Below are 18,580 nucleotides of genomic sequence, written 5' to 3' on the forward strand. Positions count from 1 at the left end.
CATGCTGGGGTGCTGGCACCATCGTGGGGACAACATGCCTGTGGTCAGTCTTGGCAGTGCTCAGGGTGTGCAGGAGGAAGTTGATACCAGTGGCTGCACTAGGCTAACTCCAGCCAAAGCTATTTACTGGTACCCCGGGCATGCTGACTATATGCACTGGGATGGGGGTTGCTGTGTTGGGTTTACCCTGCAAATGGCACACAGGGCTCCTGTACTAGAAATCTCACAGGCAGCTCCAATTTCCCCCATTTCCCATGGAGAAGCAGAGCCTCAGCTGCAGACAGACTACAAGCACAGACCCTCTGGGCTCCAGGAGAGCCATTCCCCCCAGAGCTGGCAGCAGCCACAAAGATTTGCCCAGTCCTGGCTGCAAGCTCACCTCCCACACACAACCCTGCTGCAGCCTTGCCACGCCCCTGACAACACTGACCTGTTCAACCAGGGAAGAAGTCCCAAAAACTGCCAGATAAAACTGGTAAAGCTGAAGTGATCAGCAGTCAATGCCTTTATTAAAACTACACCACTTTTAGATAAACATTTCAGTTTAAATTTCCAAGCATATCACTGGCCTACTAACAGGAATGGCGGTGTTGGAATCACCCACACCAGCAGTTCCCGTGCTGGACTCCCAGCTCTGTCCCACAGGGGGAAGGCAGCCGGCCAGGCCCCAGCTCAGGCTGCACTTTGCCCCAAGCCAGCTGCCAGCAGCAGCATTAACTGGAATGTGTATGTTACTCTCCAGAACCAGGTAATTGTTTCTCTTCTGTCAGTGCAATAAATTATGTTTGATGCACTTGTATTTAAGTGGCACAGCTAGCTTATGAGTATCACGGGTCAGAAACCTCTGGGACAACCACGCTAATGGCAGAATAATCTTGGTACAAGAACAAGCTAGTGTCTCTTTTGCAACTAGTATGAGCCTGCAGATATAACTGGGATGCATGCTGAGCAGTTTATACTATGCTGTACACCCCTGAACAGACCCTTGAGGCAGCACAATTCACTCTGAGCACTAATGACTAAACCTACAGCACCTGGTACTGTCTGTATAGACTGATGGGGAGCAGGGCCAAATCCTAGTGAGTCAGTGTATGACCCTCTCCCATCTCAGTGCAGAGCTCTTCAGTGGCATAAACCAGCCCCTGTTCTAGCCCCAAGCAGGGCAAGGACATCCCCAGAACCTCTCCCTATGAGAAAGGCTCATTTCCACTTCTGTCTCCTGGATAATGTGCTTTGGCCATGGCTGTCAGAGGGGCTGAGATGTGCTACTGGGAGTGCACAGAAGGGAGGGGAAGGGAGAGATGGGGAGCAACACCCTAGATTTATTTTTGCATCAAGAACTACATACCACTGCCTGCTTTTAACTACAGTCGAACAGCATTGCTACCAGGAACCAGAAAACCTGACCTAAGGAGTTAAAAAGTAGTTGATGGAAAAAAAAAAAACAAAAAACCCTTGCCGTTCCCACCAGAAAAGGAAGCACGTGGCTGTCTGGATGTGTACAGGGAAAATGGAAGACATCCATTCCCACAGCCTGGGTACACACTGTTCATGGAAGGGGAGATCAAACAAAAAAGTAATCTCATGCTTTCTGGCTTAAACACCCAAGTTTGCAATTTATATACATATGTCATTTCAATCCTAACAGGAAGTGCATGTGAAGAAGGGGAGGAGGTCCACAGAGCATAGCAAGATGGGAGCAGAAATGATGTTCAGAAGGAAAAGGGTATAGGAAAGATAAAAGGGCACTAACCTTTCCCATTAAATAGATGTTTCAAATGGAAGAACAAAAAAAAAAAAGCCTTTCATTTTATTTCCAAATGTGTTCAATTACCCCAACACTTGCAGCACATTGTGACTGAAGAGCTAAATAAAAATACCTCTCACTACCTGGATCTTCCACATATTTGTAATTACAGCCACTTACCAAAAAAGAAAGGCAAAACATTTTCTAGAAAGAGAACACCTCAAACCCAAGCAGGACAACTGTGGTATGGAGATGTGGCAAAAGCCATTCACCTACAAATGAATCTCTACATGATCCAAAACCAGCAGCAATGTTTAAAGGTGAAACAAATATCCTTGGTCATAACATAGTGTCCTAGGAACATCTGTCCTCAGTGGTACCACGTTGGAATGGCCAGACTTTGCTGTGCTGACGTTTTTCATGATTTGGTACTGGCTCCTGGGTTGTTATCACCCCTCCATCCATGTCAAAAAAAGAAGCCAACAACTTCCTCTGCCGTCACAGGTGCTGGAGTTGCCAAGGGTACACATCAGGACCGGAGTAGAAATCCCTGACCTTCTCTAATGCCAGGGATGGAAGAATGGCAGACTGACCCACAGGGAGCAGGGAAGAAAAGGAGAGAGAGAAAGGAAGAAAGAAAGGAAAATCTCTGTGCTGACAAGCAGCCATTCTTCAATGATGATGCTCATGTTCAGATTTTCCCAGGAATTCCCTAGGAAAGAAAATGACACAGCAGTGACACTCAGCTCTCCTATACTGATGCACGCTACACCCTGCAGGTCTTCTCATTCCCCTGGCAAATACTATGGCTCAAGCATTTGCAGCTTGAGCTGCACAGGGGACAGCACTGAGCTTTGCTCTCACGCCCATCAGTGGTTCCCACTAAAAGAGCCAAGCTGAAGCAACTGCTCTGCAAACAGCTCCTCCAGAGTATCCAGCTTACAGCAGAGACTCGCCACAGGGAAGTGTTCTCAGATTTCTGTGGCTCCCCTTCCCAAAACCTGCCTTGCAAGGAGGTGGAGAGCTCTGATTCTGTGCTAAGCCAGCCCAAGTATCTCATCCACTCTGGAGGCCAAAGGGCCTCTAGCTGCCCAGTACACATCTCTCTTACACATGGGTGCACGTCACCGTAAGCCCCAAGCCCCAGCCCCCCCCTAAGCCAGGGGTGACCCCGGTCAGCCGGGCTGTTACCGCAGTATTCGAGGTAGCTCTGGACTCCTGTAGATGTACTTGTGCCGGTAGCCGAGGTCTGTGTGGAACGGAACAAACTGCACCTTGTAGTCTCGGAAACTCCGTGATGTTGCAGCGATGTTGTAAAGCTGAATGCAAGGGGAGGCAGGTGAGGGTTGTGTGTTACTCCAAACCTGCATCCCTCTCAGGGTTGGGTTACAGGCCCTGGCTTGAGCAGCTTTGATAGCTCTAGCTTCATTTCACTACTGATTTGCCACCTCCAACAGCACAGAATCTGCAGTCCCTTTGGGCTATGTGTTTCTACATACACCTTTCTATTGCTGACTTTTTGCCTGGTTGGGATGTCATTCTATCCGTACCCGTTCCTCCCACCAGATCAGTTTGCAGAACCACATGTGTACCTTTTTTCCCAGATGAAATGGTACCACTGGATCATCCTCAGCGTGAAGGATGAGCAGCGAACAGGAAATGTATTTCACACTGTAAAACAGACAACAATATCACAAAGGCTTAGAGCAATCCCATCATTCTCTAACACTAACACATGTGCATTTTTAAGAAAACTGTAATGACAAAACACGTCCTGTGAGTTATTAAGTGCAATTCAAAACACTTATCTGGGCACCATTCATTTGATCTGTAGAAAATTTACTAATGAAAGGCATCCTCATAAAAACTATTTGCTGCTTATACCAGAGAAAAGTGGCTCAACACACTGTAAAGCATAATCCTCACCAAGGTCTTCTTTCATTTCACTCCTGGAAACTCACAAATGCTCAGACTCTTCAATCAAAGACTCAGTGAAAAGAGATAATGTGATTACAGGCAAGGTGGTTTATGCAAATGCACAGCAAAGAAATCTTCCCAAGCCTTTCAGGTTCCAAAGCTACTGTTTAATGTGTAACGTGCACTTGAAAAGCATAAATCACATGAACCAAATCTGCATATCCCCGAGCAGTCTCTGTGCTCTCTGTTGCATCTGTCCTTATTAAGAACAATTAAAAAAGAAAGAACTTCACAGTGCAAAGTTGTGCTGCTCTTAAGGCTGTGAGAGTAACTGAAATCACTCCAGCAAGTGTAATGCTGCAACACATTAAAAAAAAAAAAAGCCAGTCTGATGTCTATCCTACTTAATGCTTGCCATAGCTCACTGCAGCCACAGCTGAAAACCCAACAAAGAGGGAACTCACTTCTCATCGTTTGCAAATTTAATTCCACTTGTCGTGATGGGGTCAAGGAAGAACCAGTCAAACCCAGGGAAGTATCTGTATATCTGAGAGGAAAAATGTGCATTAGTGGCAGGCCCCAGCAGGACAGTTATATGAACAGCACTAACAGGGCAGTAACAGGGCAGGCCATTGCCATCCTGGTAACATCCCTTGGCTGCTGACTGCGCTCTCTGCAGTGAGATGGCCCATGTTTCCAACAGCATTATTTTTCCTCCACTGTTTCAGGCTCATCTTACCAGCCTGCTCAGGAGCAGGCACTTCAGGTGCTTGCATGGCCAAGGTCTCTAGGAATCATGCAGGACTGCTGGCAACAGTCTTCCTGGAAGAGCTTTAGCCCAGGGCACCTCAGCCAGCCTGGCTGCATCCCACACCTGGATGTGGGTGTCTGCTCAATTTGCTCCCATGCTGGATGGAAAAGGTGGCCACATCAGGGTGAAATCAACAGGGAAACCACACAAGTGCAAAGGATCCACATGGATGGGGTAGAGATCAAGAGAAGCCCACCTCTGTCACTGCTTTGCTCACACCCACAGAATAGCCTCCTGCAACAAAGCTACAACACAAAAAGAATGCGCTGTCCACTGCCAAGAGCAGAGTCTCTCTTAACCCTCCATACACTTACTGCCCTTTCTGATCCCAGCTTCTGTTTTCTTTCAGCAAGCTCCGTACACGGCTCTGGTACTGCTTATTGTACTAGTGTTCCCAGAGGTTGTATTAAGTGTAGCTCTTTACCCCTGATGTTTATAGATATCACTACTGCCCCACAAGCCATGCAGTTAGCTCAGCTACAGCACTTCTGACGGTTAATTTCTAAGCATACAATTAATTACATGCCACTAGTGTGAGAGTCACTGTGTACTTGCCACAGAAAAGGGGTGACTTCGTGCCTCCTCCCGTATGTTGGTGAATGGAGATTCCAGTATCAGGGCATCCGGGGGCGTTTCTGAAAAGCCGAAGGCAATGTGCTGAAATGTAGGGGTGCAGATAGCCAACAAGGTCAGGGTCTGCCTTATGAGAGCAGCTGCCACCACAATGCACCAAGGACAGCTTTGTCACAAAACCCCAAACATATCTGGGACACCAGCAGGGCCTGTGCTGGGTGGGAAAAGCATCCAGGCACCACACTTACCTCTCTCGCAGAGGCGCCTCACTAGATTTGTTGCGACCCTGGAAAGAAGAATGAGCATTGAATTGGCACAGGCCCTCTGCAAAGCATCAGGCTCTGTAGATAGTCAGTGGCAAAGGTAAAAGTCAACTGACGTAACGCTGACCCTTCACGCTATCCAAGGTCTGGTCAGCCAGCCCACAATGACTTGGGTTCCCACCAGCCTCCCATACCCAACTGTCTCAAATGACATCAGGTGCCTGCATTTCAGTAAGCGAACAAGTCCAAGGAAGCAGCACATCACGCAGCCACACCTGGATGGACCTCCTTTTAGGTGGCTCTCAGGCTTCCAGCATATTTATGGCTGTGTGACACAGCCTCTTACTCACAGACCACAAGGGCTGAGCAAGAAAGAGGGGAATGCAGGGGTATAAGCAGAGGGGTGTTGTGTTTCAGGCAGCTGGAGTGCAGGGGCCCAGGGCTACACTGCAAGGAGTTTCCATAGCTAGGTCAGAAAGCAGCAAGGTCTCCCCTATGCATCACCCTAATGGGACAGGGATATTTCTAAAGTTGCTGACTCCTCCAAGAACGGCACATTTCATAAACAGTAAACTCCAGACTGGCTGTGGTCACCAGGGAACTCAACTGGGGACCACAGTCCCAGGACACTCTGATTGCAGTGCACTGGGAAATGCCACAAGCATGCTCTGACCCAGAAAGGGATCCTGGACTGGGCAAAAAAATTTAGAGGAGGAGCCCAAGGAAAAGCCTTTGCCTTCACTCAAACAAAGCAGGATATTTAGTGTCACAGCAATGAAGACACACTATCCTGAATTACCTCCCTGTCCCTGCATGTTGCACAGCGAGGCAAGCTGTTGTGGGCTCACAGTTATCTGCACAGAGCTCAACTCAAAGGTAACTCTTGTGTTTGCTCTCTGCTCCTCCACAAATCAAAGAGGTAAGAGCGTGTGCTGCTGGCTGAACACAACTCACCTCCAGACAGCAACGGAAAGGGAGGAAGCACGAAAGGAAAGTTAAAAACATGATGGCAAAGGTACTTGACACTTTGAACTTCCCTGTCCCAGGCACGACCACATAAATGTCATGGGTGGCCAGCAGTGTAGTCACGCAGGCATCTGCACAAGTACTGATTACACACAGCATGTTTACCAGGAGAGGAGGAAAACCTTTTGTAAGGACAAGTCACATGAGTATGTGGCTGGTCTGAGACACTCTTTCAGAGTACCAGAGAAGTCTGATGTTCTGCTCTGAAGGACATACAGACACAGGTTCACCACAGGAAGAGATCAGCGCAGTCCCACTTTCTCTCTTTCTGCATTCTATTATTCTAAGTGTCTTTTCCAGTGTGACCCTCTGGGCAATGAAGGTTCAAGATCAATTGCTGCACAGCCACCCACTGTAGCCCTTCTCACTCTGTAGAGTGCAAAGGGGAAGCTACCCTGCAGAAATTATGCCACAGATGCCAAGCCAAGCCAACCTGGGGATTACAGCAAACAGCACCTTCATCCAAGGTCAGTGTTTAATGTTTTTCAGAAGCTGCTCAGTTCCACTGAGATTAGACGCTTACCCTGTTCCCAGGGAGTGTCCCCATATATAGACAGGGTTGTCTCCACTTCGTGCTTTTATCCAGTCAAAGACATGAAGGGCGTCGTAGGTCATTCCCCTCTCTGACGGGCTGCCTATTGAATCACCCCAGCCTGAAACGCAAATAGTCCTGCTAAGAATCGCAAACTGGTCAGCAAAGCTCTTCCCATGCAGCCCATCTGCGACTGCAAAGGGACCTGGGGCACAGGCAGTTTCTGTTCATTTCACTGTGCACCTCTACAGCTTGTGGCTGAAAGCCCTAACTGGTCCGTAGTCATTTAATCAAGGTAACTGCTGGCTGCCAAGGAGTTTTTGTGGATTTAGTCAATAACAAAACCAAGGACTGGGTCTCAAACATTGCTGCAACGGTGTTGTTGCACGTACCCATCTGCAACCTTCCCTGCTTTTGCATGCATGTAACCAATTTGTAAGTGGAGTCTCTAACAGCACAGGAATTGGATGCCTAGGGCCAAAGCCTAAGCACGTCTCACAAAGCTGTTGCGACATCAGTTTGTCTATGCTGTTCGGTCAGTGCCTTCAAGCAATTTTCCACCCCTCCAGAGTGTTTTGGCTCTATCACTATTGCAGCACATGTACACATTGTATGCTAAGCAGCCAGCATCCCACATCCCTTCTGATACCTAATAAGCAGCCAGAGAAGCAGCTGCCAGCAGGACTGAAAAACAGGGCAAGCTCCTACAAATAAACCTCTCCCAGATGTCTTTTTGATAAAAATGCAGTGGATTAATTTCTTTCCTGTATCTCCAGTGGCATTACACTGCAGCCATGGCTTAAACACTAAGAAGGTAAAAAAAGAGCAGCAGATGCCTGACTGCTGGTGGCAGAGTTGCAAAACAGTCATGGCTTCTGCTGAGTATGTTATCAATTGTTAGCAAACCATTTACTCTGTCTTATCTCACCTATGAGCTTTTAAAAGGAAGTAAGTGCAAGTTCAGTTCCCTGTGTGACCTCATGAAAGTCAACCAGATCATATCTGATGGAATACACCTAGGTAAGCATATTATATTCCACATGTGCACCTGGAGGGTGCCTCACCCTCTGCTTCTTAGCTCCCTAATCAACAAGCCCTGTGCATGAGGACAGACAGAAGCCAGAGTGCACCGAGCTGGACATTGGAAAGCAGTGCTACACAAAGGCACTGGAAAGAAAGTTCTGGAAATTCTTTGGATACCCAAAGAGGGAGAAAAAGGAGCAATAACCACATCTAATTAGCTGGCAGTAAGTTTTATAAAAGAACAGTTTCCCTGAGATTAAAAAAAAAAAAAAGACTGAACTCTGTTGATTGTACAGAAAGAAACACCTAAAGGTGTTTCATAATAAAAGAAGTCCACATACCTCGGTAGTCAAACGTCACCACGTGGTACCCAAGGGAGCTGAGAACCTGGAGGGCAGAGAAACACGCAGAAACCCATCACAGGCTTTCACACCAGCCAGGCTCTTGCGTCAGGCCAACATTATTGACATGTCAACTTACAGCTTTTCAGTGTAGCAGGCACAAAGCTTTCCAAATGCTAATCATCTCAGCCCACTGGTTTTACTCCATTTGTTTTCTGGACCTCATATCATGCTTCCTAAGATGTTGATTCTCCCTTTAACAGCTTTGCCCTTAAGATCTGCAGATATCCTACTGTTTCCCCTACAAAGACTTTTGTGTTTTCCAGTGAAACAGTACAACTGCTTCAATTATATTACTCAAATTGGCATAAATGTAAGCATAACACATAGAAGCCTATTTCAGAACACTTAAATGTATAGATCCAAAATGTGCGATTGCTCTATTGTGAATAGGTAATCCTAACAAAATCTGTTAAAAGCAAGTAAAAATACTCAATGTTAGATCAACTTACTTGGAAAAAGTGCCTTGGAAAACACAATGCTAGCATTCCAAGCTACCATTGCTTGATATGAACCTAACAGCTCTGTGGCAGATAAAAAAAAAATCAACAAAAAGTCACAAAAGGATTAAAATGCTGTTGCCCTTGTGGTCTATGTATGATACATGATTAAAAAAAGCCATCTTAGTATTATGCTATACTCTGAAGAGGAAATACGTAAATATAAAAACAACATTTTATTTCTAATATAACTGAAATCTTAACAGCCTGAACAATTACTGTTACAAATTCAGATCTCAATACCACAGGGGAAAAAAAGAGGAAAATAAAATAATGTAGAGAAGAGGGGTGTTCAGATAAGTTGGCAGCTCAATTCCCTTGCTGAGAGGACTACGATGGTGATGGTTTCTCCCTCTTCCCTGATGTATCCATCCAGAGCTAATTTTCATATATTTGGACATGCACTGGATGTTTCTCTCTCATCATTATCAGAAGCACCAGCAAAAATGACAGCATCCAAGCCTGTTTCATTCTGCTGGAATAAGGATGAATTTGGAGTTTCTGGAGTGGTACATAAAAACATTACCCTGATTTTGTCTGTAACACTACCTGTGTGAGAACTGTTACTATTTGCATTGAAGTTATGGCTCTGCCATGTAATTATAGAATGCTCAGCAAAAGTAAAACAAACCTGTTTGGCATGCAACATTCACTACCTTCAGGGTTCACTGCACCAGGAGTTGGACCTGCAGCATTGCAGCTGAGCTAGTGTTTGTTGCAGTTTTCTAAATAACACTCCTAGTGGTAATGGGACTACCACAGTGTGCAAATGAAATGACACCTGTAAACTGAGCGTTACTTCTAAAGGAGTAGTAAAAATATTAGAAGCACCAGCAAAAATGACAGCATCCCAGCCTGTTTCATTCTGCTGAAACAAGCACAAATTTGGAGTTTCCGGAGTGGTTCCAGTAAGCCCATGTGTGTGTTCACGTATGAGTAACTGACTGAAAAAGACAAACTAAGCAACTTGTCTGGATGTTCTCAGAAGCAAAGAATATCACACTCAGGAACAGAAACTTTGTGTTGTGGTAAACTGTGTTCTCCATATGTGTACACACAGAAACACACTGAGTATTATGAAGCACTGCTACTCTTGTCCCTCAAAATCAGAAATAATTTCTCTGCCTGTTTTGGCCAGCACAAAATGCATCGCAGCATAGGCTGGCTCCCAGAAAAATGACCAAATAGATCACTATACATGGCAGTCTCCTCAACCAATTTTCTCCAAATCAGCTCATCCTTTTTTCTTAAAGGAAATATAACCTGCCTCCTTGGGGTTGCCAAACAGTATTTTCTAACCAATCTGAATTTAAAAAAGACTTTGCAGCAGGGGATCTTGTATTGCATTGCAATAAAACTTCATGAGTGTCAACACTGACACAAATTATAAAGAGAAGGAAATTATAGCTAAATCCCCAGGAAAAACATAGACTCAGACCCCTCTGAAATGAGTCAGCAAAAGGAATTACGGCTCTTTTAGAAACACGATATGAGGTCAAGAAATTGTGTTTCAGAATTTCAGCCAAAAGAGAGTTTAATAAAATACATTACCCCAAAAGTCACTAGAAAAAACACTCAAAGCAACTGAGGCTCTTGTTCTCACATAACAGACCATAGTGCTACATCTGGGAAATTCATTAGGTTTTGTACAAAACCTTCTGCACTTGAGATGGCACCACTCATACAAATGCACTGTGTCATGAGGAAGAGGGAAACCCAGACTGAATACTCTTAAATGGTATCTTAAATTAGTACACTACATTAATCAGTCAAATTGTGCCTGCAATTAAATAAAACTTTTGATTTTTCCAATAAACTATGTTGTGAAAGTATTCCTGGCAAAGAACCTGATTAGCTCAGTTGAAACTGGCAGTTAACATCAGCAAATGGAAGACTTTTCAAGTATCTCTGAATATGGGGAAGTGTGCTCACAGCTTACCTTTTCCCATACAGGCTTCCTATTTAAAGGAGACTAAGAGCCCCAAGGTCTGTGCCTGTTGGTAGTGGGCTGTTATGAGTAGTCTTCTCAATTATGTGCACATCTGATGTGTTAATGCAACTGTTTGGACAGCACACGCAGCCACTTACCTTGTAAAGCTCCACACGGTGATCCCCTCCTCTGGCAAGAGTGATTCATGAAGAGGAGAAAGAAAAAGAAAAACAAAACAAAACAAACAACCACATGTGAGCATTTAAGTTTCTAGAAACATATTTTCCCACTTGCCTCAGGTAATTTAAGACAAACATGCCAAAAACAAGAAATGCCATAACTGCTTCGTCACAGGCTTCAAGGAGACAGCAAGGCTTTGCTGAGCTATGCAGGACATAATTTTGAAGTCAACTTCTCCCTGTAAACCTTGCCTCACAGCAGGAAAAGATAACTTTTCCACCCAGTCTCCTATCCACCTTTTCCAAAGATTGTAATACATCCAAAAGAGCCTGTCCCTATTGGCTTTGCTGACCCTGAGCTCTTGCCACCGGTGTTGCCACAGCCAGTAGCCCCTGCTCTCCAAGGTGTGATGCTGGCAGCAGACCTCATGATAATTAACCCTATCAGCTGGTCCTTGGATTTTCTCACCTGGCTCCAAACACAGGGAAAGAAGGGACATGTGCAAAAGACTGAGCAGAGAAAAACAGAGTTGAATACTGTAAATAAGTTCAGGAGAAGAATCTGCTTAAAGTTTCGGGGTTTTATATATACAAATTGAAACCTAGACAATAAAATGGAAAGGAATGTGATTGTGCCATTACATACTTTAAAAGATATGCACAAAATGACATGGCTATTCCACATTCAACCTTTAGTCTAGTATTGATATAAGAGTAAATTTACTCTTGCACTCATATGAAAGTTCTAAAACATTCACACTATGACTGTTTTGGTCAGTGCAGCCTCTAAATCAAAAAGCCAAATCTCCAGATCTCCCTCTAAGAACACATGCACTTGCCAGCCAAAAAGCTGTCAGCTCCAACTGTACTATAAAATATCTAAGGCAGTCAAAAACACTCAGGGCAAAATGCACGGGGTTGCTTGTAAGTCATTTTGAATAATACAAGCCTGAAGAAGATGATCCACTTGCTTGAAAAGTCACCTTTGACATGCACACATTGGTGACTTTTCATGCTTTCCTCGAAGTGTAATAGAGGAATTTTTTCTAAGGGGATCAAGTAAACAAAACATTTTTGCCACAGCCCCAGATCACTCAAGCGAACTAGAAAGCCAAGGTAGTGCCTTTTACTTATGGTTAATGCAGCCTGCACCAGTAAAGCAGTCCAGTAAAGCGACAGAATGTGCAGCATAGAAACATACAGCAATATGTACGAAATCTGAAATGGCAGCGCCAATGCACCTCCAGCTTCTCCAGTACACAGAGCAAAGCGAAATGTGAAATATGTTACTGATTCATAGCTCAGTACTTTATCTCAGTAGCACTTGTGGGAGCCAAGAAGTAAATCTAATCAATACACACATAACAGAGACACTGGTCCCAAATTGCCACCATTAAGCCACAGAATAGCTTCCATTAGTGTAATTTGTTACACCCAATAAAGGCAAAAAAACAAGTTCAGCAGTATTTGAAAAATAATGCTACAATTTGATTAAACCTTGTAATGCATGGCTAAAACAGAGTTTCTTTACATCATGGAACTTGTTTTTCTGCAACATTTCTGCTCTTGCAGAGTATCTGTGGGCAGACATCAGCTTCAAAAGAACAGGCACTGGCACTCAAAACTCAGAAGGTGGTTGATACTCTTTTGTAAAATGCATATTTATAAGGAAAAAGACCATGTTCTAATAAACAAACAAAAGCTCTGTAACACATGGAGATGTGGCAGTAAGGACACTGTGCTGAGAAATATCCAAGAAGCTTCACACTGCACTTATGGTTTCTAGCATCCAACAACAAAATATAGAAAACTATCCTACTACCTTAGCTGATACACAGTCAACTACAAAATTACAAATTTTAGAGATGCTCCTGTTCCAGACAAATGTCCTGTATGTACGCAATAATGAAACAAGATCAGCACATGACCATCCTCTTTCCTTCTGATTTTCCTTCCTCTTAACATGTTCACTACTAAAATAAACTCACAAAAGGAAGTGGAATGTTTATGTAATGCTTGCAAGTAACATATACAGAAGCACTATTACTATCCCATGTCTCAATTCAGAAACTACTACACTGAAAAGTACTTCTCACTACCTGATTTAGAGAGGGTCACAGCCTCCTGGTTTCTAGCAGAGGATACAATATCAAATATCTCTGATAACTGCAATAAATCCATATTCAATAAATGTTCTTTGAAATGATCCCTCCCCATAAGTACCTTCTTTTAAAAGGAGAAACACCAAACTGCTTTTAGATTTTATTTTGGTTTTAATCACAAAATAGTTTGGGTTGGAAGGGACCTTTAAAGGCCATGTAACCCAAACCTCCTGCAACAAGCAGAGGGTTTCTTCAACTAGATCAGTTTGCTCAGAACCCCATCCAGCCTGACCTTAAATGTTTCCAGGGATGGGACATCTTCCACGTTTCTGGACAACCTGTTCCAGTGTTTCACCACTCTCATTGTAAACATTGTTTCTTATATCTAATCTAAATCAACCCTCTTTTAGTTTAAACCACTATCCCTTGTCCTATCGCTATAGGCCCCAAGAAGGTTTTCTCCATCTTTCTTAATGTGCTGAAGGTGTGGCAAACCAGGAAAACACATCATGAAACCGTTTTGTGCCTCACCTTGTTCCCGCATTGCCGTGCAAGTAGAGGATTACAGGATGGCTGGAGCCCAAAGCCTCTTCAAACCATAACTGGTCCTTCCCTCGAGCATTCTTCCATAGGGCTGCAGGGACTGTATGCCTGTATACAGAAGGAAAATTTACATTGTCCGCTGCTACTCAACATTCAAGTGTCTGCCACTTGAATTTTGAGTTTTTCTGATCAACTCATTAACTCCGGATTACACACCTCACACACACTTTTCATAAAATTGTCATGATTAGCTGACAAATGGCCAAATTTAAAAGGCGGTGGCTATAGTTTATTTCTATATTTTCATCTCCATCACCACTGCCTTCAAAATTCAGGTCTGTGCAAGGCATCAAACTTCACAGGCAACCCCAAAGCACAATTACCGAACTTCCTTGCTCTGGAGAAATCTCAATTCCTCAGCTTTTATGGCACTTAATTACTTCAATTAACATACTTATACACCATAAACAAGATTCACTGCTAGGTCAGCAGATGTTCAGAATAATCAAAGTCAGCTGGGTTTGGAAAGAATGTTCAGTGAGTAAGAGGCATATCTGACTCTACAGCCAATCTGAGGAAAAGGAAGAGCTCAGGGTCTGATGAGAAGATCATGTGTTTTGTTTTCAGACATGAGGTTCTTGAAGGTATAACATTTTAGCTGAAAAAGCTACAATCTAGAAGAGCCAGGAATTTTTAACTCACAGCTGTTCTTCTGTAGATAATGTAGCTGGGCAGCCTGCTAGAAAGAACTCAACACCGATGGAATGAAAGAGGAATGACAGACTGAACAGAAGGTTAGATAATTACTCTAGAATACAAATACTAAAAGCAAGTACATGCCCCAAACCATCTCAGTTGTTAAGAAGGGGGCTAGCTTACAGCTACCAGAAGTAACTTAAGTATTCACATGCCTTTCTCCTTGACAGACAGACAAGCTTCCACCTATCACACTACCTCCCAGATAAAAAGCTCAGAGACAAACTAACACAGGGGGAAAACAATGTAAAATGTCTACTTGCATGCATGCAGTCTGCAGACACTGAGTTCTCGAGGAGGTAAGAAGCCTCAAAAACTGTGGGACTCACAAATTCTCCAACTGTTCTGCCCCAAAACTCTTGCAAGCTTATGAACAAAGCAGGCTAAGGACTTTGTTTCAGAAGTATATCAAACACAAGACCTAAACTGGCATTAAAAAGCAAGGTTCAAAACTTTTCTGAAAACCTCTCAAAAAAATCAAGACAAATGACATAAACTCTGAATTGCCACCACAAGCCGGAAGTTCTGTTTCAGTAAAGATACACAGTATGCTTGTAAGGGAAACCAAATACTAATCTCAAGTCTTAAAAGGTGGGATTTTAATTGTCCAAGTGAAGAATGAAACCACTATTTATCAGCCTACCCTGGAAAGACTGAAGTATTCAAGTTTTAACTATGTCTTTCATCAAAATTTACTTGTAGGAAAGGAACTGTCTTGATGTAGTAGGATATCACTATCCCATTCAAAAGGTCATACACTCTCTGAAGAGAAAATCTCTACTTCATTAGAGGACACATCAAAGTTACACACACAACTGAAAACTCCAAATCCTACAGCTTACAGATCAAACATCATTGGCTGTATTAAGGAACACTGCCTTCCCTCCATACCCGACATGATCCTGGGTAACAAGGAGCTAAAATGAATTGTCCTTGCCTGGGACCAGAAAATCATCTTCGTGAGAAAGGAATGACAAGGGAACTCCAACACTGTCAATTGTTTTGTTAAGAGAGCAAACTGTGTGTTCTGCTCTCACCCACTCTCCAAATCTTACATATGTTTTATACACAGAATATTCTTCCTCCTACTCTGAACGCTTTGATCCTCTTTTCCTATCTTCCCCCACATCTATTTTGCAAAACAAAATATGAACAGCAGTTGAACGACAAAACGTCTAACTCCTTGTGTCTTGCCTGACATGGAGGTACGATCTTTGTAGTAATGCAGACCTGTAACCTTTATGATTCCAAATTATGAAATTTCTCTAAATGCATAAGTTGTCCGACTGTAATTCATGCATTACTGATCCAAGTTCAGATGAGCTCTAGATATTTGTATACCTTTCAACCTGATCACTTGGCAGATGAAAATACAAACATCCACAAATGAGAGCATGCACAGCAAAAAGACTGGATAGGTAACACTGAGAACAAAAAGAAGGATAAAGATGCATGGCACATACTTCACAGAACAGGCTTCCTTACCACACTCCGATGGTTACATCCTCCTCTGGCTGCAGGTAATAATTACAGGTATGGTTTAAACCTTGATCCTGTGGTCTTTTCAAGTCAATGAAATATGGGACCCTCACTGAAACGATAAAAAGGATATGAAATCTTTTAATTTTAATTTTTACTTTTATTTTCTTACTGCTTAACCAAGGCACTGGAGAGTTTTACAAACCGGTCCATGGTGCTGGGAAGACCTTATTCTTTTTGTGTAAAAGGACGCACTGGCTACAGCTGTGATTAAAACAGCAAAGAAAGCAAGGTAAGAAGACACAAGCAACCATCAAAAAAACAAGGAGCAGGCTAAAATTAAGAGAAGGTGGGAGAGACAGATGAAGCTTCCTCTGATACGTATTTAATCATCTCTGTCCAGTCTGCTCCGCTGCATCAATGGGGTGGGTTAGCTGATTTGGCAAACTTATGATTCAGTTTTTTCCCATAAAATTGAGCTACACTACAGCAGTACCAGGAAGTCTGTCTCCTTGAAACTTAGTGGCATAACAATGAACATACCAAAGCTTTTGTGCTTTTGACATAAAAAGCAGCACTGACAATTGTGAGAGTCAAATCTCACTTCACTGTCTAAAAAATCATTAAACTTTACACAAACATGAAAACCGAAGCAGATGACAGCTGATGACAAATCTGGACCCTCAGACTGCAAATCCATATCTATGCAAGTCTGTTTGCTTATATGCAAGAGCATGTAGAAGAGTCCCAGACAAACCACACATGCCACCAGAGACCTGTTGGGTGACTCTGCTGTCACCACAGAACTCAACAACACTCTCACAAGGGCAGTGGATGCTCCAGGAGGATGGCAAGTTCTGCAGTTGAAGTCCGGACAGGCACACAAGTCACTTCTAGCAGTGCTCTGGGAAAACTATTCAACTTCTCTGTTGCCTGGATTTTCCCATTTGCGAAATCTCTTATGACTTTCTTGCCAGATTTTGTATGACGAAGACATGAACAGGAACATACCAATGTTAGTCATGGGGGTCAGGGAAGTATCTACCTCAAAGGAAGAGAAAAATATAGAGGGACAGGCAATTGTTATGTATGGCACTTATCACTGGCATAGTCCATCTATTCTACACGCAGACAAACAGATCATCAACAGAGTCAGACATCCCACGGAGATCTAGCACATCAAGGATGTTTTTAGTTGCAGAGGTATTTGGCATCAGTCACAACATATCAAATGACAAAAATCACATGATTTATTAATCATACTGATACCCTAAATCTGACCTAGTCTGTATTTATGCTTGTAGAAATCTCAGTTTTCCGAAGACCTCTAGGAGACAGCTTGAGATCTCTACCCACATGCCCATGTATCTCATAACCCAGTGTTCAGGAAACTTTCCTGTCTGACCATTCAGGACCACACTGGCAATCACACTTCCACCACCCCAGACTTTCACCATTGGGACCAAAGCCCACAGTGGGCAGTTCCAGTGAACCCCCAGGTGCCCTGTTTGACTCTCACCTCACTGCCAGATGAGTCTCCCTTACCACCTCAGCCCCAGGTTTGTTGTAGCAGAATCCCACGTCTGGTTCCTAAAAGTAATTTAACTGTGGTGACACCATAACAGCTTGAGCTGGTGCATCCAGGGAGGGACACCCAAAAAAGGAATCCCCAGGATACTGTACACCTGCTCCAATGGTGATATTTGGTCTGGGGTCTTTTCATTCATTGGCTCCTGCAGAGTCTCTTGGTGACCAGCCACTCCCTGGCAGGTACCATAGGTCCCCGTGCCCTTTGTCAGGCAAAGGGTCAACACCAGGTCATGGCCACTTGCTGGGTGCTCCTGACATTTTCCCCCACCCAGGGCACAAGCAGCTACCTGCTTACACACCAGCTACCTGACAAGGTGTGTTCCTCCACAGTGGAAAAAATCCAGACATTGGTTTGTTGCTAACAGTGGGAGCACAGCTATCAATTCATCTTTAGTACCTCAACAAATGGAAGCACTTTTTGCTGAAGCTCTGTGCTACTGTTTTGGAAGTAAATCCCGAACTACACAGAAAGAGAAGAAAAAAGATGGTTGAAGAGTAGTGTTTATACTCAAAAGATTAAAATATGACAGGCCAAACCCTACACTATTCCTCTGAAGGAGAAACATCATTCTCCAATGCAGAAGAATTACTCAATATGTCAAGGTATTTCTAATGCATGTGTTAGAATGCACTTTGTATTAAGGCAAATAGTTTTTCATGGGACTATTGTCACAAATAAAAGGAACAGGACCAACACTGCACTAGTACTTGCACTAATACCACTGCTAGAAAGTGTTATAGGACAATTGTTTCAGTCACTTGGGAATGAATAGAGGCAGGAACTTCAGGGAGATCTAACAAAGCTCTGCAAGAGCAAATTAAAATCATCATTGAAACCTGCATTATTCAGGTTACCTAGCTGTCAGTTCTGACCATCGAGGCATAAGAGCTGGCCCACACATGTGCACACTTCACAGCAACCATGATCCAAGGTGTTAGAATATACAAAGCATGCACTCAAAATGACACAAATTATACAAAAACAACGTATCTATAGTTAGTCCTTCTAGCCACTACAGTCAAAGGAAGATATTTTTCAAAACTCTGTTACAACATAACTCAGGTTTAAAGAGAGATTTAGGTTGCAAAGTAGTATCTGTCATACAGCAATGTTCCATCATCTTCCACCCTGTGGATGCTTAGGCCTGTCTCAGTGACCTGGGAACTGAGCCAGCTCGCCAGACCCACTATACCACTACTTTAACCAA

General features: G+C 43.5%; 1 protein-coding gene across 1 annotated transcript in view; it reads right to left on the reverse strand.

Annotated features, from left to right (window-relative positions):
• Positions 1-482: 482 nt before the first annotated feature.
• Positions 483-18,580, reverse strand: part of ABHD12 (abhydrolase domain containing 12) — a 37,689-nt gene continuing 19,591 nt past the window's right edge. Inside the window, exons 3-13 of the mRNA XM_027696956.1 lie at positions 15,789-15,894; positions 13,536-13,655; positions 10,882-10,912; positions 8,234-8,279; positions 6,861-6,990; positions 5,297-5,334; positions 5,031-5,110; positions 4,129-4,211; positions 3,340-3,418; positions 2,939-3,066; positions 483-2,459 (exon numbers count right to left, since the gene is read on the reverse strand). Coding sequence (XP_027552757.1) covers positions 2,420-2,459; positions 2,939-3,066; positions 3,340-3,418; positions 4,129-4,211; positions 5,031-5,110; positions 5,297-5,334; positions 6,861-6,990; positions 8,234-8,279; positions 10,882-10,912; positions 13,536-13,655; positions 15,789-15,894 — 881 coding nt within the window. The 3' untranslated portion in view covers positions 483-2,419. The remainder of the gene's footprint in view (positions 2,460-2,938; positions 3,067-3,339; positions 3,419-4,128; positions 4,212-5,030; positions 5,111-5,296; positions 5,335-6,860; positions 6,991-8,233; positions 8,280-10,881; positions 10,913-13,535; positions 13,656-15,788; positions 15,895-18,580) is intronic.

The sequence above is a fragment of the Neopelma chrysocephalum genome, unplaced genomic scaffold (assembly GCF_003984885.1).
Source record: "Neopelma chrysocephalum unplaced genomic scaffold, ASM398488v2 Primary Assembly neopelma1_117, whole genome shotgun sequence".
NCBI lineage: Eukaryota > Metazoa > Chordata > Aves > Passeriformes > Pipridae > Neopelma > Neopelma chrysocephalum.